At 42.9% G+C, this 21,458-nt stretch overlaps 1 protein-coding gene across 1 annotated transcript in view; it reads left to right on the top strand.

The window, feature by feature from the left end:
• adipor2 (adiponectin receptor 2) overlaps positions 1–21,156 on the top strand; it is a 29,210-nt gene extending 8,054 nt beyond the window's left edge. The window contains exons 2-8 of the mRNA XM_030783913.1: positions 220–458; positions 13,077–13,232; positions 14,836–15,007; positions 16,194–16,380; positions 16,663–16,850; positions 17,703–17,896; positions 18,860–21,156. Of these exons, the coding sequence (XP_030639773.1) occupies positions 396–458; positions 13,077–13,232; positions 14,836–15,007; positions 16,194–16,380; positions 16,663–16,850; positions 17,703–17,896; positions 18,860–18,988 (1,089 nt within the window). The 5' untranslated portion in view covers positions 220–395 and the 3' untranslated portion in view covers positions 18,989–21,156. The remainder of the gene's footprint in view (positions 1–219; positions 459–13,076; positions 13,233–14,835; positions 15,008–16,193; positions 16,381–16,662; positions 16,851–17,702; positions 17,897–18,859) is intronic.
• The last annotated feature ends 302 nt before the right edge of the window (positions 21,157–21,458 follow it).

Genomic DNA, 21,458 nt, shown 5'->3' with positions numbered 1-21,458 from the left:
TGACAGTCAGTTAGACCAGATTGGCATATGCTGTCATGCGGTATGTTGATCCATTGCTCTTCCATCAGTCAAGTTTTGTCTTGCTCAGGCTTTAATATGGATAGTGGAATAATTGTGACATTATACACGCATTTCATTGGCAGACATTTCTTTGTCATTCTTTAATTCGTTTCCTGCAACTCTCTTTTTTTTTTTTTTTTTTTTACTCTCTCTGTATAGGTGAGGAGGCGTGTCCAGTAGCATTAGAGGAGGGTGCAGCAGAAGCCAAGCTGGACGGGGGAGAGTTAAGGGAGAGCGAGGGCGAAACTTTCGTCCTGAGACATAGAGCCTGCTCCAACAACAACACCACCGCAGATAAAACCCTCATCAACTCCACTACACTCAGCCAGGACACCATGAGTCCTAGCGCCGCCTTGGGTAACACAGAGCACACGTCAGACAACCAGACACAGAATGGGGTGAGTACAGTAATACATGCTTAACATCTTATAGAATTATCAGTATTATTCTTTTTAACCTAGTGATACAGCACCAAAGTAATGCAGGCTTTTAGCAACATAGGTTCACTTTACACTTACAGACCTTCAATTTTACAGACCCCAGCTCTTTGTATGTATTCACCTCACAAACTGTATGATGCACAGAGCAGTGCCTAATATAGTACTGGATCACTTCAGTCACACTGTGGACCCATTAGTTCATGGTTGCACACTGTACCTATTGAGGAACAGTTCTTTAACAGTGCTGCCCTCAGGTGTTGAACACTGGATAGAGGCTATGTAGCTGCCCGTGCAGGATTTGTAATGGGCTGTAGTAACGTGAAACCACTGTGTCCAAGGATTTTTCTGTCACTTCTTCCCTCCTCCTTGACTGTTATGTGTGTCGGAAACGTTGCGCGATCAAAACCGTGCTAGGATTGCAGGACTAGTACTTTGCGGTGCATGTTATATTTGTGTAGGAACTTCCTATAACAGACGAGAGGAGAGCTCTACCAAACCTCCTCTTTGCATATGAAAATGAGGTGACATTGATTTCATCTGTGTTGAGTTGTGCTCTGTAGTACAGTGGTGATGTGCCCCTGTCCAGTGTCTGCCACACACACACACACACACACACACACGCTCTCACTTGCCCAGTAGTGGGGTCACGTGTATTGACCTGATGTTAGGGGAACTCAGTGTTGCTGATCTGGGGGCTGTCTTCCTGAAACCCTTTGATTGGATGTTAGGAGCAGATGTTCCTATTTTGGCTGTGTGTGTGTGTGTGTGTGTGTGTGTGTGTGTGTGTGATCAGAATGGCAGGAATGTTCTCAGCTGTCACCAGATGCTAAAACAGGTCTCTCTCTCTAAGAGCCACGAGAAATGTTTAGGGTGACTGTCACTGAACTGTTAGATGGGCTAATGTCAAGTTCAGTCAGCATTTTTTCCCATCTGAGCTAGTGTGTATTTATCAGTACGTTAGCTGGAAAGTGTATTAAAATTCATTTGCACACACATCTAAAAGACCTGTATGCTCTATCTGTTGATTGCCTTTTCTTGTGTTTTCCTGAGTGCACTCAGCTATGCAGCAGTGATACCCTCCCTTAAAGCGTGTGTGTAGGTGCTCTGGTTAAGCAACCTGGGACAGACTGTATACGTGCAGTGTTGGAGTGGCTGGGCTGCAGAGGTGTTTGGTGGTCAGACTGGTGCAGATTTGTCTGAAGGTGTAACCTGAGGTTGACTCAGGCAGGTGTAAATCTATCCCTTTTGACTGTAAAAAGCAGAACACCCTGTGGGTTCTAAACTCACAGGTATATGAATGGCAGTATGGCATAGCTAATGAAAGTTTAACCAGACCCCTGGCTTCAATAACAGTAGCTTCACGCTCATTTGCATTGTGTGTCTGTCAAACATCAGGGAGGTGTTGTGACTGGATATGGTTTACAGGTCTCTCTGTTACTGTGAGCTCTGCTTGCCTTGAGGGATCAAAGCTCACTGTTTACTTTAGAGATGTACTGTTGTGCCAAATTAGCACACCAGAGAGATGAGCATGCTTCCTGTCCACATGATCCACCTTTTTGCTGAGTTGGGCCTGACAGTGGTGTTTTGTTCTGTGCTTTGCCCCAAACAAAACAGCTGTGACATATGGTCAGTGGTAGGAGCTTTTCTAGTCACTTAATTCACTTAATTCACTTAAACCATGTAGTGCCAGAGGGAGATGCTGTAGTTTAGAGTCCTGCATGGGTCCTATTGTAGAAACACGCACCTGCCCTGAACATGCGCTGCTCAGTGCTGCACCCGACCTGTTATCTCTAAATGTCTATAAATCAATTCTGTCACCCGACCTGACCCGCTTATATAAAACCCGCCATCTGACCTACAAATGAACATGTAGGCTACATTCACTCATTATCAGTTTGAAAAAGGTTTTGTCACGTGTGGTCTAACATTTCCAAAGAAGGTTCGTTTCTGCATGTGCGAGACAGCCAAATGACAAAGTGGAGTAGCTTAAAAGCTGAAACAGCTTGGCCAACAACCAACAGTAAAAGTACGCTAAAGGGATTTTTTTATTTCAGGCTAGCACAGCAGTGTCACTTCAGCTAAATTAAACACGTTACTGGCTGTGTCTCTCACTTGTGTAGCATTTGATGGTGCTTTAGAATGCTGTGGAGAAGCATATTGTCCACTGTCTGTGGTTTAAGGTGGATTCTTCTCTCTTAGATAATAAGTCCAGCAGTAGAAGAGTCTCTTTTGCTGGTGGCGCTTGATGCTAGAATGGAGAGAACTCAATGTTATTTTATTTATTTTTTGTTTTCCTGTGCCTGCACATGAGAATACATTTTAGTTTTTCACCTGTTAGACACATTTTTTGCAGGTGAGCCGTCGGGTGCTGTGAGTAAGCGTCTCGGTGCAGGTGTCTCTATATAGTGGAGTAGAGTGACTGTAGGGCCCAGAATGCAGCAGATCGTGTGCAGTAGAGTGTGATGTGTGTTGCATATGTCAGCCTGGGTTATGTGTGTTTGTTCTGAAGCACGCTCAGCCAGTTGAAATTCCACCTCAAAGTGGGTAAGGCTTTAACGCCATGTGTCAGTTGAGTGAGATGGAATTCCAGCTAACACTCTTGTCTGTCTTTAAGCGAGGAAACGTTACCCAACATATTCTCAACATAGTATTTCACCTCTTTTTTTTGGGCTGAAGGTTATTAGTGAGAAGGGAGGGGGCGTTGTTCTTCTGACTGGGGGGGGGGTTCTAAGTTCTCTAAACTCTAAACCTCTGAACTCTAAACTCCAAACTAATCTTTTTTCTTTTTAAAAATGTTATCAGATCTCTCTGTACATTTCACACTCTCTGTCTCTGTAATTTTTTTCCCCTTGATTTCTCTCCCTTGCTAATCTGATGGTAAGCATTTTGTCCCACCCTCTACAGTCTACTCAGTTATTTCCTCATCAGTGGAAACTTGACGCAGTCCATTGATGACTCATTCTGGTGATTTTTATTCACCACACTGGGCCAGTTCTAGTTCTAGCTGGATTTGCCCACTCCTCCTGTCCACCGGTGCTCTGTGGATGGAGGCGGCGATGTGGTTACGCCACTTGCTCGGTCTCATTGCAACTCCATTGAGTTCAGAGAGTGAAGCCTCTGCTTCCCTTCCTCTCACTCTCATGGGGTTCAGGAGCTGTGCCTCTGTAGAGCACTGTTTCTGACTACTGTAAACATCATGAACAGAGAGCCACTCCCTTACACTGGTGGGAGGCAGAGGTCAATATGGCAGAGGTTGATCTAAAGGGTTCCTTGTGAATGCTTCTGTAAAAAGGGTGTGCTGCTTATGTGTCTAGACAGGGAGTGCTCTTGTGAATTTATGATAAATAGTCAGTCCCAAGCTACTGTAGAACACTTAAAACATACTGGCCTCTGCCCCCATCCCAAAAACACAACTCTATACTGCAATGAAATTTCTTCAATAGGAGATGTCCTGGTTAAGAAGGTAATCGAGAGAGAAGTGGAAGGGTATCCATTTCTGTCCTAGCCTTTGGCGTTCCTTTCTAGAGCCAGAGAGTTTACCCTGAGCAAAGACAGAGCGGTCTGTTCTCTGACTGATGGGGTGTCAGATGAGAGGCCAGGATATTTGTGCTTAGGGCTCATATGGCGTTTCCAACTCCAGGAGTAATTAGATGGTGTAGGGAGCGAAACACACACACATGCACCCACATGGTGAGTTCGGTCTTAATTACTGTATTAATGGTCACAGGTCCGAGTTTGTTGTGCTCCTGCACTCTAAAATCTGATTGGCTCTTTGGCAAACATCAGACCAAAGCTGACTTGCAGATTTCTCTCTCGTGGTTGTCATCTGTGTAAGATTTTCATCCATCCTAGGGAGTTGTGTCTCCTCCATGCCTAGATTTGCAGATTCTCCAAGTGTGTAAGCTGTGAAGAAGCTGAAATCAGACAGGAATAACCGCCAGTATAATTCACAAATAATGTGTTTCTTTTTCTTTTTTACAGTATTTAAGGAAACAGAGTAGAAGATAAACAGAATCACCAGAAAGTGGATTAGCAGAGAATCCTACTTCATCACTAAAGTAGTATTTTGCAGTCAGATTACTTAGATTAGCAATGTGCATGGATGCTGGTGATGCCAAAGAATCTAATGTCCACATGTAGTGTCTATGGAGTAAGGTCTGGTGACATCTGCTCTGTGTGGGCTTGCACTTGTGTATGCTTATGCTATGATTGCATATATTTTTGCTCGTTGATAACATTATCACATTTTTCACAACTGCTCATGGATAGACAGAGACAGATGATTGAGAGAACGACCGAGAGAAAGAAAGCTTTGAGCACAGGAATAATGTGGGAAAGCTGCCCGTGGTTCAGGTCCACGTGTTTGTGCGGCTGTGTGTGTGATGGAGAGAAGAGGGAAAATATATATATATATATATATATATATATATATATATATATATATATATGCTCCATTTCTCCTCCAGGCATGTTCTCCCCTCTGACTTGGTGGATCACCATGTACATGTAATTGTCTCCCCGTGGCCTTACATACTGTGTTTTCTCTCTCTCTCTCTCTCTCTCACACACACACACACTCTTTCAAACACACTCTCACACACACACTCTCTCACACACACACACCCACACTCTCAAACTCAAACACAAACACAAACACAGTACAGAGAGGCTGTTGACTTTTAAGTGTCAGAGATTTCTCCTACTGTTTGCTTGGTCAGACTGGCCTGGTCTCAGGTATAACTTACCCTTCATACAGGTCTTGTGATCACCCAGATACAGTCAACATACACTTCCGCTCACACCCATATACACATCCCACTACCCACTACGTGTTTTTGCTGATGTGGTGGTGGAAGTTCTCTTTTGGTCGTTTAGACTGTGGACACTTTGTTTTGTGTGACTTAGGTCTCAGTTTAACTGTCAGTGTAAAGCATGCAGAAGCATTCCCTGAATGAAGAAATATACCTCCACCACACACACACACACACACACACACACACACCCTATTAGCATTGTTCCAAAGGAAAGCATCAGTTTTGATTTGATTAATATCAAGTCTGTTGAATGGATCAGAGGCAGCAAGACAATGAGACATGAGTTTGTCAAACTTCCTCAGAAGGCCAAAGGGAAATACCATCACAACAATAACAACCCAAAGAGTCCTTTCTTCTTCCTCGATTCCGCTGATGATGGTGACTAAAGGGCTTAGACTTTTATTTATTTATGTTTCATATTTATGCTTCAGTCTCTTACTTAGGGAGCTGATTTGGAAGAAAACGCTGGAGAATGAAAAGTTTTGCCCCCTTCCCACCCACATATCAGAACTGTGTTTTTGTCTTTTTCTGACTGCTGGGAATGTGATGTTTTGGGACTGTATGTGTGGAAGATATGGAGATTGCGTGCATGTGTGTGTGTGAGTGTGTGTGTGCGTGTGCGTTTGTGTGTGTGTGTGCGCGTGCGTGTGTGTGTCTGAGTCAGTCACATGTCTGAGTCTGTGCTGCACAGAGGTTATTCTGTATAAAGGTCAGCACTTCCTGATTGAGTGAGGAAATCTCGGCCACAGATCACGGAGCATGTGATGTTTACCGAGAATTAGGGAGATGGCAAGAAAAAGAGAAAGAATGAACCATAAATGACCAAGATAATTACATATTTGAATTTCTACCTCCTATTTTAAAACTGAAATGATGTCAGGCTGATCCCCTCCGACCTCACCAGGGAACATCTGTTGAATAAAAAACGGCGAGAGATTGTCATTGCTCCGTGTGTAATCATTATTTATCAGAGTGTCTCCAAATAAGGTGAGGATCAGAATGTAATCTTTGCTTCAGGATTGCAGGCCCACACATACACACGGCCATGGCTTTTAGAGACCCTTTTGCTGAAGCCTGACACAGAGAAACTTAAGTCTTGGTCATCAGGGAGCTATCGTAGAGAGAGACGGAGAGATGAGAAACAAGTCTTCAGGGGACTGACATCCCCAGACAGGACCCAGAGCATTTTAGAGCTCTTTAATTTAAAATGCCTGTTTGTCTCTCCAGAGACTCTTGGCAACATACTTCTCTTTGCACTCATTTCTTTGTGGTCGGGGAATTGCCAAAGGCTTCCTAATATTGAAGTGTAGGGTTAAGAGATGATGGTGTCTTATCAGAGGAATGCTGGAGTTCTGGTTCTGTTGGATTTGGCTTCGAAAAGGTCTGATTTGTGTAGCTTAGACAAGCATCTTGGGCACTGGCCTAACATTCACTGAGGTAACTTAACACCCAGGACAGCACCTTAAAGGATTAGCCAAGAACTGTCTGTTCTGTGCTTTAGCCAGCTGGCCAGGATCTGACCACTGGCCTCGGAGGGTGGGACGACTGTGTGATTGACAGCAGTACGTGCAGCGTTCTCTGTTGTTAGTTAGGGTCTTGTTGTTTCAGTACTGTCCTGATTAAAACAAATAATAACAAGAGAAAAGAAACTTAAAGGTTATGGTCAATGTAAAGGAAATACTTGTGCTGTGTTTTGGCCAGGATTCTGTCAGTGGGATGTGATCAAATTCTTCCACAGGAAATCTTATGATTTAGGGATTTCTTGATGGTGGAAAATGCTGTTTCAGGCACTGTTTTGAAATCCTGAAAAACATGTTCGCTTGGATTGAGATCTGGTGACCGAGTCGGCTGTAGTATGTGTTATACGTTGTGTTCGTTTTCGTCAGACCATTCAGTGAGCGCGTGTGCCGGGTGAATGGAAACAGTGTCATTCTGAACAAAACTCAACCTGTCAGGGTGGAAATGTTTCACCGCAGGATGCGTGATGTCCGACTGGCTTGGCGTGCTTTTATTTAGGTCACCGCTGAAATGGTTTTTACCCTCTAAGGGTTTGAGTGAACCTAAACCATGCCAGGAAAATGAACCCCACACCACAACAGACTCCCTGGAACGCTTCACTGTGGTAAACACCACACACCTGAACCACTCTGATGATGAAGGACTCATGTAACCCTTTGACCTTTTCTCAGACTGCTCATTAGACCACTGTGTTCTGTGCACCATCTTTCTGGTATGTGTACATTTTTAGGTGTACCGCACGCTGCCACGTTCATACAGTGCAAACTGACCTGGATGTCCCTCTGTGTGACGTGCTTGATGGTAATGCTGGGTTTTTGTCTTTGAATGTAGAGCTCAGGTTCAGTGTTGCATGACACATGCTCAAATGCCTGATCACGACAATTGACCTGTACTGCTGAGGAGCAAGGCTTCTGTACTCTATAGAGTTTCTCACGCTTCTGGCTTCAGAAATAAGAGTTAAGACAGCAACAGTGAGAGTGAGATAAAGATGCATAGATGCATAAACAGAGATGATATCTGTGCGTGTGCTGCCCTTGACAGCATAGCCACAAATGGACAGGTGCTGTCATGAGTGTTGTTTTGTTTGTCTGTGCATGTGAGAAAGGAACGGACCTGTATGCGTGTCCCTAAGCAGGAGTAAGTAAGGTGAAAATGCTGATACCCAGGGGGGGAATGTGAGGCATTATAACCTTGGTTATGATAACACCCTGAGAGCCTTAACCCACTCTGCTAATCTCTGTCAGTGTCACACCTACACAAGGCACATTACAACTCTCCAAGGTTGTGTGTCTGTCTGCGTGTGTCTGCGTGTGTCTGTGTATGTGTGTGTGTGTCTGAGAAAGGTGGACTTAATTGAGGTGCCTTAACTAATCTTGATGAGTGAGGTCATGTGATGACTAGGTCATATTATTCTTATTGTCACATTGTACTAGCACCTTATTATCATATTGTCATTAGTGCAATCAACAGTGAATAATATTTCCAGTCTAATCAATCATTAAACCCAACATTATATAGCCTGTAGTGTTAACCTTTATTAGGTAGGGTTTTCATTGTTTGAAGAGGCATTAGTTATAGTATTAACAATGACTTGAGAAGACTGGGGCTATAACTCAGTGTTAACCTCTCCCTGTAGTGTCCATTAAAATGCACGTGAATGTTGCTGTGTGTGTGGGCTTGTGTGTATATGTGTGTGTGTGTGCATGCCATTCCAGAACATGATGCTCTCAGCATTCCAGAAATGGGAACACGTGGGGCCAGGTCTTCCACCGTTTGAAAACACTATCACTCTAGCTGATTAAATGCCACTGCCCAAAAACATGTCTTACTGCTACGTCACCGTAGATTTGGTTACATATATCTATACTGCAACAGCAAATAGCAATAGTGACAAGCTGTAAGGTTTGTTAATGTTAGTGACCAGTGAATTAGGATTAACTGCTTGTCAGTGTTGAAGTGTTAAAACTATATCAGATGGTTTGGTTTACCAGACATAAAGTATGGAGTCAGTTACACAGCAACAGCTTAGCAACCAGTTTTGGGGATGCTCTTATCCTCAGAATGCTATCCACTCACTGATTTCTTTGATTTATTAGAGAATATGGTTGAATGTTTGTAACGAACAGAGGTTGTCAGAAGAAAAGAGGGAGCTAACAGTCACTAGCCTTGGCAGGCCTGAGGTCTCACTGCTCTCTCACTCTGTTGTGTGTCCCTGAGCTCTCAAATCTCTTTTGTCTTAGTCTTCAGTGACACTCACTCTGTGTCAAGCAGCTTCAATGACACAAACGATCAATCTGGCATCTGTTTCTAATCTCGGTTGCTCCAGACATGAGCTGGATTACAATATGACCAGATTATTATGGTACTCCCCAATTCCTCCTAGCTAATCTTGTTGAGGATCTCCTGCAATAAACCATAACACTGCAGAGCTCCAACACTCCATGGCATTGCCAGCCTATGGCTGAGAATACTGCTTGAGATCAAAGTTGGACTAGTCAATACTAAAGGACCCTGTGCTAGTGTGGATCACTGTTGAAGGTATCTCACTTGCTTTTGACTGTTTAAGAATTTATGGATAGGTTAGTTAAACTGTGTAAAACTGAGGAAAAAAAAAAGAAAAAAGCCAGCTTGTTCAAGTGTGTAAGTGGGCTACAATTATTTGTACAGTATTAGTCTCTTTATGTTGTCATTGAGCCCTTGCAAAACTGACCAGAATGAGATAACCAGAGTCATGTCAGAGTTTGTCTGGATGTGTTTGCATCATTAGCTGTAAAGACCAGTGCTTTTTCACATGGCTTCTCAGTTGGTCATTAGGACCTGTTACTGTGTGCCACCATATGGGCCTTGCTACTTAACCAGGGTAAAAATCACAGACAGTTAATGAAACAAAGCTCTTAAGATGGCTGTAAAACCACAGGGCAGGCTGAGAGATTTCTCTTGTGAACAGGTGGTATGAAACTTGTTGAGTCACTCTGAAAACCAGTCAGCACAGTGAACAGCTAAGCCACATGCACAGAGCAGCACTGCAGGCTAATTAGCATTGTTTTCACACATATGTTGTCTGTTAGACAGGAGTCAAGAGAGATCCTGGTTCCTTCTCTTTTGTCCATCTCTTTCTCTGCCTTTCTCGCTTTCACGCTCTCTCTCCCTCTCACACAGACACACACACACACACACACAGACAGAGCTGTCTATCACATATGATAAACAAATTGGAGTGTTTTGTGACATGTATGTTCCATGAGTTTGCAGCTCACACCCTGCATTCCCATCACTCTGCCTGTCTCACTGTGCAGCCTCAGACTGTTAGACTGTTTTGACGAGTGCATGACTGTGTTTGACTGTTTTGACAAGTGCATGACTGTTTGACTGTTTTGATGAGTGCATGACTGTGTTTGACTGTTTGAACGAGTGCATGACTGTGTTAGACTGTTTTGACGAGTGCATGACTGTGTTTGACTGTTTGAACAAGTGCATGACTGTGTTAGACTGTTTCAACGAGTGCATGACTGTGTTAGACTGTTTGAACGAGTGCATGACTGTGTTAGACTGTTTGAATGAGTGCATGACTGTGTTAGACTGTTTGAATGAGAGCATGACTGTTTGAATGAGAACAGGACTGTGTTTGACTGTTTGAATGAGTGCATGACTGTGTTTGAGTGCATGACTGAGTGAGTTGAGGGTATATGTAAGAGTATATGTTTTAAAAGACCTTCCTTGCCTGAGCCTTTCTTAGCATCCTCATTCCCAGCCCTCCCAACACACAGTGTATTTCACGTCTAAATGTTAGGCCTTAAAACTGTGATCGAGAAGCATTGAGATATCAAAGCTGTCAGAGACTTCCTCTGGATATTTTCTCTCTGCTTCGCAAAATGTGAGAAGACGGAACACACATAAGCCACACTTCTTGACACATACTTGTCAAATGCCAGTGTAATTGTTGAGTTTGTCCTCTGTAGTGTCTATCACTAAGCTGGGCGCTCTGTGTTCTTATTCTCTCTTATTCTCTCTCCGCTTTGTGAATGTCTTTTGTTGCCTTCACTGTCCCCCCCTGTAGGGGTTTACGTAACAGGTCAACAGCACATGTGAGGCCTCAGAGAGCCCAGAGCCCTGGGGCCCCAACACCCTCACAGCTGCATTCACTTACACAGGAAGACAAACATGCATACATGTATGTAGTCATTTTCCTCACTCATACACACAGGGATGTGATCTCTCTGTTTCTTTCATGCATACACTCCCACATACATACATACATGTAGCGATAGGGTGATGAACGCTTAGATTGAGTCTAAGTTCCTATATTATCACCTCTCTATAATTTAAAGTGTTTTGTCACAGTGTAAATTCACAGTGACGGTCCTAATGTAGTTAATGCACTCTAACACGCGTGCTGGGCCTGAGAGACTTAAACACTGTGTCTTAGTGTGTTTCCTTCAGAAATCATCTCTTGCTTTCTCTCTCTCTCTCTCCCTCTCTCTCGCACGCACACACACACACACACACACACACACACACACACACACACAGAGGCTGTAGATTGTGTTGCTGGCAGTTATGGGAAATGGGTCAGTCATGCATTATAAATACAGCTCTAGTTTTAAATGTGAACCCAGTCTGCTCTTCAGTCTGATGAGAGACAAACAGACAGCCAGCACACTCCAGTCACCCGTTTATCCCATATACTGTACATGTGTAATCCGGACAGGCACAGCCTGTTGTCCCCGTTGCCTGGGTAAACATGCTCCCCTGCCTGTGTCTATAAGCCCAGAGTGTGGTATGTGAACCTGATCAGCGAGTGCTTGTATGTTTGCTTGTGTAGGTGGTGTGGTTGTGGGGTTTTGTGGCGGTTGTTTTTCTCTGTGGTTTATCATGTCATTGTCACCAGGGTTCTGCTCCCTGATGGAGGCCACAGCTGTGTGTATGTGAATGAGGCTCTATACTCTTCTGTTCAGATGGCTTTCAATACAGCTCTTCAACACTGTTTTATTTTTAGCACTCCAACATCACTGAGTCCATTCTAAAGGCATTATTTCTGTGTGTATATGTGTGTGTGCGAGAGAGAGAGGGAGTGAGAGTAAGTTTAGGACGTTCATGGGCTTAACTTATGCAAGTCTTCAAAGTAAAGCTGTTTGTTTAGTGTATGAGAAATAAAGATCTGAGGAGTGAGTCGCCCATCTATCCAGCTATCTTTATCTCTCCTCTTTCCCATTCCTCATCTGCCTCCTCAGTATATTGTCATCTCTCTCGCTCTCTCTCCCTCTCTCTCTGTGTGATATTTGATTTCTGGCATTGACACGGCCATAATGGACATCTGCAAGGTTGATTGTGTCACTACAGTGTTCCTAGTTCCCATGGCAACCCTGTTCCCATGGTATTGTGGTTAGTGTTTTAGCCTGTCTGTTTGTGTGGTTCTAGTGAATTAGCACAGTGCTAATGCAGTCAACATTCATTAGTCTGCGTGAGCTGCTTAAGAAAGCCTTGCTAACCTTCCTGACAACAGATCACTCACTCTCTCCTTCTGTTGCATATACTCTCTCTTTCTCTCTCTCTCCCTCTCTCTCTCTCTCTCTCTCCTGTTAGGGTATACACCACATTGTCCACTGTATTTCATGCTCCAGTTTAGCTACTGAAAACCTACTTACTATTTATTCAGCTTACATTGATCTGAGTTGTGTGTGTTTGTATATGTCTTGTAATCCCATGCCAGTTTCCGCATTGTTGTCAATGTTCAGAATGAACGGGAGTCAGGATTTCACTACGTAATCTCACTGCAATAAGAACCCACCATATGTGTACATCAGTGTCTGAGAACACGCTGGTGTGTACACGTGTGAATGTGCCTGTCATTGTGTGCATGTGTGTGTATGATGGATGGGTGTGCTTTGGGCATTCTGGATAGTGTTCACATGTCGTAGGTATTGTTCTAATTGAGTTGTGTACAGAGGGAGAAAAATTAGAGACGGCAGCAGCAGCATTCGGTCTCAAACACACAAAGAGCTTGGAAAAAGCCATAAGCCATTTCACGCTAATCAATGTAATATTAATTAGAGGTTGTGTGTATGTATGAGTGAGTGTTTAGACAATGGTTGAAACAATGACACTAACGGCATTGGATCTAAATTTTTATGTTGGATGTATGTGAGATGTGTGTGAGATGCAATTTACTTTGGTCTTAAATGACATTACTTTTCATTAGATGTGGTTTTATTTACTCTTGGTGTTTGTGTGTGTTTATTTACAGAGCGTGTTGGGGCGGCGAGCGATGCACAGTGAAGGGGAGCAGAGAGAGGAGGGGGAGGAGGAAGAGGAGAGGAGTGCTGATGAAGGCTTCATGGGGATGACACCACTACTACAGGCACACCACGCTATGGAGAGAATGGAGGAGTTTGTACACAAGGTAAGACCACATACATACACACGCACACACACACACACACACACACCAACAGAAACATATCCACACTTCACATTTCCCATTTCCCATGCCTCTTCACTGCATGGATGAGATGCAGTCTCTATCTCCTTAAAGCTGAAGGGGGGACATATGTGGAATACACTGATGCCAAGAACATATTCAGACACATTCACTGCAATGCTCTACAAGGGTCAAATAGTTGCAGCTGTGCTGTGCAAATGTCGCTGTAATCATGTGAAACACTGTGGAGCACTTCCTCTAAGGCTTTGCCAACACACATACATACACACACACACACACACACAAACTGAAAAATGAAAGCGAACACTTCGGTGACATCTGGAGAAGTGAAGAGCGTATGCCATACTGCCTCTTCAACCCATTTTTTTTCTCTCCTTACGCTTCCTTCAGTCTCTTCTAAACACTTCCCTCTTTCAAGAAGATAGCACATCTGTGCTTCCTGAGTGTACTGACTGAAAGAAGAGCGGTTCTGTGCTCATTTCTTCTTCCAGCTCTCAACCACAGGCGCCAGAATCTGACAGCCATTTAAGCAGGACTGTGTGATAGCTTATTGCTGTCTAACTGTCCGTTTAAACTGGGGGAAGAAAATCTGAGAAAAATACAACCCACTGTGGGCAAAGGAAAGCCACTGATAAATTTATGTTTGGTGCCAGTTACGTTTTAAATTGTTAATGAGTGTTTGTCATAAACACACACTTATAGAAGAGTATTTGCTTTTGGTTGGCTTTGTTCTAACAGTGATGAGAAATGTATTCTTAGAAATGCCCAAATCAACACAGACTGAGCTTCTGTTGAAATTGCAGACTGCCTGTCCTCCATTATCATATCCATCTATTCAGATGACTCAGACTTGGTCAACTGCTCCTGTGTCTTGGTTTGCTTTATTCTGCCTCTGACAAAATGATGCAGAACCCTTGATGATTAGAGACATGGTGAAGGAGAGTCAGTCTTTCTGACCTATTTTCAACACCCCGCTGTGTCCTCAGTGAAGACCTGTCTAGAAGCTCAGTAGTGTACACTCACACCAAACTTAAATGAGACCACTAGAGCGTAGAAACTGTGTGTGTGTTTGTTTTTGAGAAAGACAGAGGAAGTCTGACTAGTTCATGGAGCTGCTCGACAGCTCTGTGACATATACATGCAATAACACACATCCTTACTGTCTCAGTTCTACTTTCACCTCTGCTTTGTGTCGTAAAGCTCACGGCAGGTTCACGTATTTGTGTTTCTGCTTATTCTCCCATACACAGTTCACCTCTGAGACAAAGAATCCCTATGGTGGGATTATTTCCTATGACACTCATTTTCTTTTACACACACGCACACACACGCGCACTCGCACACGCACACACACGCGCACACGCACACACACACTCACACACACATACACACTCTCTCTCTCTCTCTCTCTCTCTCTGTCCTTCTTGCTCTCTCTCTCTCTCTCTTTTCCTTATGTATTAACACGATGTACACATTCTCAGTTACCGCTGAGGATGTGTACATTGTGTTAGATATTTTTAATGAAACATTCTGTCTACAACCATGCTCTTTTTGTGTGTGTCAGATGTGGGAGGGCCGATGGCGTGTCATTCCACACGATGTGCTCCCTGATTGGCTGAAGGATAATGATTACCTAGTGCATGGCCACAGGCCGCCCATGCCGTCATTTAGAGCCTGTTTTAAGAGCATCTTCAGAATCCATACAGAGACGGGCAACATCTGGACACATCTGTTGGGTAAGACGTGTGCACACAAACACACACACTTTAATATTTGAGGACAGGCGTATATATACACACACACACTGTCTTCGATACAAAAACTCATATCCCGCACAGAAATGCAACCCCCCGTCTCTTCTGTGATGTTGTTATGACACACTTCCTGTAATGTTGCCTGTGTTTTGGTACATGTGTTGTCCATATGGATGATGTGTAGCATGCACAGTGTAAGTCCTCATTCCACAGAAGAGCCGGTATCTGATACTCTGAAGTTCTGATGACTTTAGTGTACACTTACTCTGAGATAGGATAGAGCATTAAAAGGCTGTATGTTACTGTCCTGCCACAATCATCAGTCATAGGCCATGCTGCAGACACTCCCTACTGGATTTCATATCAGTGTAGGTCACATCCATGCTGGCCTAAGAGACAAGTTACGTAAACACTGGGTACATATTGTAGATGGACCTAGAACTGAACAGGCATTAACCAAGGTTGTAGGAAACAAACACGCACACATACACACACACACACACACACACACACACACACACAGAGGCTTTGGGGAGCTGTAGTGAGGAGGTGAGGGGTGAATGACACCATCCCGACATGAAATGTATAGAACTGCCACCTAGTGGATAAAATTTGTACTGCCTCTAGACTTTGAGGTCATTCTTTCTGTAACATACTTCATATAACGACATTAATGAGTGATCTAAGCAAGCTTCATAACATTTTATCGTATCATGTCCTTTTATCATTTGTTAGTGCCATAGAGATTACCATGTTTCATGTCTGTCATTACTTTGTAACAACTCTTTGAATTTAAGGCCAAGTGTTGTAAGATTAGGTTTTGACCCAGAAATACATGTTGAGTATATAATTGTAGAGCTGTAAGCGCAGGCATGCTTAAGAGGGCTCAGACAATGGTATTGATCACTCTATTGATTTGCATAGAGGGCTGTTCCACTTCTCTGTTTCAGGCATTCACACACTCACACAAAGACTCCTCACATATACATCCACAAGATACACTTGTAAAAGGAAGACAAGCTAATTATTCAGACAACTTTAGATAGTCATCATCTGTCCCATTCACTCTCATACGATGTTTCTCTTCTAGCGCCCCCTTAATTTATTTGAACATGACTTATTGTGTAACTGACTCATTTTGAATCTCTCTGTCTCTCTCTCTGTACAGGCTGCCTGTTCTTTCTGTGTCTAGGCATTGTGTACATGTTCAGGCCCAACATGTCCTTTGTAGCGCCTTTTCAGGAGAAGATTGTGATTGGTGCGTTCTTCCTGGGAGCCATTCTCTGCCTCTCCTTCTCATGGCTGTTCCACACAGTTTACTGCCACTCAGAGGGGGTGTCCAGAGTCTTCTCAAAGTGAGTACACACACACACACACACACACACTTACACACACATAGGCAGTGTTCAGAGCCTTCTCAAAGCAGGCATCTGTTTCTGTTTTCACTCTTAATGATGCTCCTGTGGACTGGTTCCTGCTGTTATCAGTTAGCTCTGAGTGAGGCTGCACTGGACAGTCTACACAATATCAATCACATTATAGTCTCAGTCACATTACTCACCTTATTGTTCTGCTTTGGCAGCTCACCTGTTCCCTGAACTTTTAGTCACAGTCTCTTTCTCTCTCTCTCTGTTTAGGTTGGATTACTCTGGCATTGCCTTCCTGATCATGGGGAGTTTTGTTCCATGGCTGTACTACTCGTTCTACTGTTCACCTCAGCCGTGTTTTATATATCTGATAGTGGTGTGTGTACTGGGCCTTGCTGCCATCACTGTCTCACAGTGTGACTTCTTTGCCACGCCACAGTACCGTGGAGTCAGGGCTGGTAAGTGTGGCTGTGTGTTTGTCTGTGGTGTGAGTTTAATAGTCAGGGACAGGTTCTTTTCTCATGCCCTTTACGTCAGCCGTAGATGTGCAGTCTGTAATTAAAGGAGTTTAGCTTGTCTTTTGTGTCTCTTTTTGCTCTGCTGTTCATCTCTGTGCTGTGCTGTGGACTGTGTGACTCTGTGCTCTCAGAGTCTGTATGTTTGCCTTGTGCTGTCTCTGTGTTATTAGCCTCTACGCTGGTCTTTGTGCTGTCAAACTGTAGGGTCTTGTGATCTTGATGTCTAAATTTCTGCACTATTAGTCTCTAGGTCTCTGTGTAGTTAAACTGTCAGCCTCTATGCTGTTAGTCCCCCTGTATGTCTTCTGTTAAACTCCAAGTGTCTCTGCTGTTAGTCTGAGTGTGCTGTGCAGAGTGATGATGTCCTGGTCTCTGGCTGGGAGCTGAGACCTCTGCGGGTGAGTCAGGTAACAGAGGATGGAGTGACAGAGGACAGAAGGTTGTAAATAGCCCAGTGTGACACAGCTGTACTGTGGTGCTGGTTCTCAGTCAGGCTGCCATATTGCAGCCTGAGTGCTACCAGCTGTGCAATGGACAGTCAGTGCCAACAATCTGCTCGAAAGCAGACGCTTAAAACACACTGACACTCAGCAGTAGAAACGCAGGCTCACCGGCTTTCGCTGTGTTATTTTAATCGGCCTTTTAGATATATTTGTCAGAGACTTTTTGTTGTGATGTGTGTATATGTTTTTTGTATTTGTATTTATTTGCATGTGTTTTATTATGTGTGTTCTAAGTCCCCCCTCCTCTCTTTATCTCTTTTTATATGCTCTCTCTCTCTCTCTCTCTCAGGTGTGTTTGTAGGGCTGGGTTTGAGTGGAGTGGTACCCACACTGCACTTTATGATCTCTGAGGGTTTTCTCAAGGCTACCACTATAGGTCAGATGGGATGGCTCTTCCTCATGGCTGTGCTGTACATCACTGGAGCCTGCCTGTACGCAGCCCGCATCCCTGAGAGGTTCTTCCCTGGCAAATGTGACATCTGGGTGAGTGATACACAAACACACATATCGATCTAAAGGGTTAGAGTCAAAACTCCCTACTGACCTCAGATTGTTTATGGAGTATACTGATTGTACACAATTATGTGTGTTTCTTTTTATGTTACACACGTGCACACTCACACAAACACACACACAAACACAACAGAGTCCTCGCTAGAGTGTAAAAGCCATTAAAGGACATGCAGTCTCATTGGTGGTTGATCCCTATAAAAAGTCTTTCAACACCAGGTATACTATTGACATCATCAGACTACTACAGTCACTTTATACAGACTACTGGGAGCTTCATATTTAAAATGGTCTCATCTGCATTCAATTTCAAATCTTATACCGATGTACTGGTTTTAACCCAGAAGTATCAGAGCTTTCTTGTCCCTGAATGTCTGTCTCCTTTCTTGTCACTGAACATCTGTCTTCTTGTCACGGAATGATAAATCCTTGAATGTTATTAAGCATTTGCAATTAAGTAGACAGGCAGTGAAACAGAGTGCTGTTAACCAGATTGGCAAGCTAAACAGAAGAGAAGTATGAGTGGAGCATATTCTCAAAGAAAAATGGAGAGCACACATGTTAATGGAAAATGAGTGAAATTTAGCATGGCGGATATTTGGTCTGTAGCAGTCACTCTGTAACGTAAACTGCAGATGTTTACAGAGATGTGCTCAGAGACAGGACAGAATACCAGTCTCCTTCTCACCCTATGAAAACACATCCCAGCTACTGCCTCAAATTCTGCTCTTTACAGAACTTTCTCCTGGGCACTCAGAAATTGCACGCTACGGAATAGCCATCACAGATACTTAAAACAAATGCACGACACACACTCCAAAAAGAGCGCTCTCAGTCACTGTTATGGTCATTCTGCAGATGTGCATGAGTGTCTCAACCCCTCGCTCTTCAGTTTCATTTACTGTCCTTTTTCCTTCTGCTTGTGTCTCTCTGCAGTTCCACTCTCATCAGTTGTTCCATATCCTGGTGGTAGCAGGAGCGTTTGTGCATTTCCACGGCGTGTGTAACCTGCAGGAGTTCCGTTACATGGCAGGAGCTGGCTGTGCTGAGGACGGAGCCCTGTGAGGGCGCAGTGCCGTGCCCACACGCAGCACCAGGAGCCTCTGATCTGCTCCTTCTCAGCTCTGCCCTACACTCACTCCAGTGAACTAAAGAGGGCTACATAAAATGACAAGGTTTCTTTTCATTTTGAAAACTACCTATGTCTGGCTTTTTTTTTTTCGTTTGTTTGTTTGGTCTTTCTTTCTCCCTGTACACCCTCCCCACAATAAACTACATCAGAGGATGGAGTGGCTATGCTAAGGATAGTAATATCTGTTCAAATACTGAATTGAGGTCAGTATGATTATTATCATGAAACCTTTTAAAGATATGATGACAGTCTTTGTGATTTTCTTGAATGCTATTTAACATTTAGGAAGGAAAAGCTTTAAGCATTCAAACAACAGAAAAAAACAAACAAACAAACAAAAAAAAAAACAAAAAACAAAAACAAAAAAAAAAACCAAACCAAAAAAAAACTAAAAAAAAAGTGTTGAAATTTCCCTTTCTTCTAATTATGTGGGGAGAGTTTTAGCCTCTTTTCAAAGGGTTTTTCATGTAAATAAGATTTCTAAATTTGGATTATATAGGTTTGTATGAAATAAATATATAAAAAGATAAAAAAATAAAAATAAATAATTATATATGGAGAAAATGGTAAAGCTGGTTGAGTGTGTGATGGATTTAAAAAAAAAAAAAGAAAACATGGCCCGGGAAAATAAAGCTCTACCCATAATAATGTCATTAAAACTGACAAGGAGGAGGCATCTCCTTGAAAGGAGAGGTGGGTGGGAAGAGGAGGTGGGTGTGGGAAAAGGAGTAAACAAATAGGGGCTAATGTTGTAATTTTCTTGGTCCATGGGTTGGACTCACTCTCTAATCAAAGAAACTTGTGGACAGAAAGGGGCAGTGCGCTGATACAGATGCCACACTCCACTTTAGTAGTGTCTCTATGGATGGAAGTGGCAAGTTGTGGTTGGATGTGCTGTATTGGAGACCTTACTGTATCTAGAGCCTGTTTTAAGACAAGGTTCTGGGCTTCCACTGAACTGATTAGAATCAGGTCCAACAGTGCAGGAGACACCACACTGACTGCCTGGATATGTCTCCAAACCTTTCATCAGTGCTCACCTCTCAGAGACACAAACATGCACGTGAGCATTGGTTTACAGACAGACACCCTCAGCAGATGAAGATTCACTTATATTTTCAGTAGTTTAAATCTATCAACTCTGGTATCCTCTTCAGAGGGATTTGGTTCAGATACACGAGAGTAAAAATAACTGACACCAGTAAGAGGTCATTTAAGAGACAGAACAACATACAGAACAAGGGTGCATCTCAAAGTGTTTTAAGTTGCAATATCTAGGTTTGTTTGTGTTTTCTTGTCATTTTCATGCTTTGCAATCTTTATTTGACTTTAATCGGTTATTTTCAACCTTGCAAATGTATATGATTTCCATAAAGTATTGCTGTATTTATTTTTCTTTACGAGGGTGAAATGCTGAATTGAGTCTTGATTGCTATCAAGTTTGAATTGCTAACTGTGTTTTACCATGATCATACACATAGCCCAGGTCTAGCAAAGCTGAACAGTCGCTCTGAGAGCTGGAGACGTCATACGTGGTCAGTTTTTACTGCTCATTTTCATTGTCACAGCCTTTATCTGTTCATCCACTTTCTCCCATGCAGTCACTAACACATATACACACAGAGCTTCAGGAGAATATTGATGTTATATAATATTGTCCTTTAACATTAAGCCATAGAGATTACAGTCTCCACTGCTTTGGCTGTTCATGCCAACAAATTGGGGGTCTAATCAATGACATTGTTAAGTTAGATCAAGACCACAGGGGTGTGGTTACATAATGTCTCCTTTGATTGGCAAGTTCTGCTTTTGACTGACTGTTGGTTAGTCATGTGACCCTGCGAGTGAATAAAGTTTACAGGGTCAATCTCCAGTTGAAAACTTGCTTCATTGTCAAAGTCAAGAAAACCATTTAAGTTTTTTTCTTTTTTTTCCTTTTCTTTTCTTTTCTTTTCTTTTCTTTTAAACTTCTCTTGACTTTTGGGAAGTGTATTTGATTCGTTGTTAAAGCACACACTTAGTTCTGCCAGAGTGTCTGATTGCAATAGAACCTTTATATCTGCTGTATTGTTCTAATAAAAGTTTTTTGAATTTGTCTGAAGTTTTATGTCAGTTTGTCTTCATGTTACTGGTGCTTTTTGAATAGGTAAATGATAGTTAGTAATACTTGCCCATCAGCCCTTCTAATTGGGTTAAAATGACATCATAGGTAGAGGTCATGTGGCAGAAACTCCATTTGCTACTGCACAACAGCTACGATAGTGGGGAAATTCTCGCTGATCCTTTTCAACGCTGTACACAGTTAAAGTATGGTCCTTTGCTGCCATCTGACAGCTAATATCTTTTATTTAGTATTTAAGCCTTTTTTGAATTTGGATAGTTTTGAGAAATGTGTGCACGTGT

Source organism: Chanos chanos, chromosome 1 (genome assembly GCF_902362185.1).
Source record: "Chanos chanos chromosome 1, fChaCha1.1, whole genome shotgun sequence".
NCBI classification, from domain to species: domain Eukaryota; kingdom Metazoa; phylum Chordata; class Actinopteri; order Gonorynchiformes; family Chanidae; genus Chanos; species Chanos chanos.
This window is presented reverse-complemented; position numbering and strand designations above follow the sequence as displayed.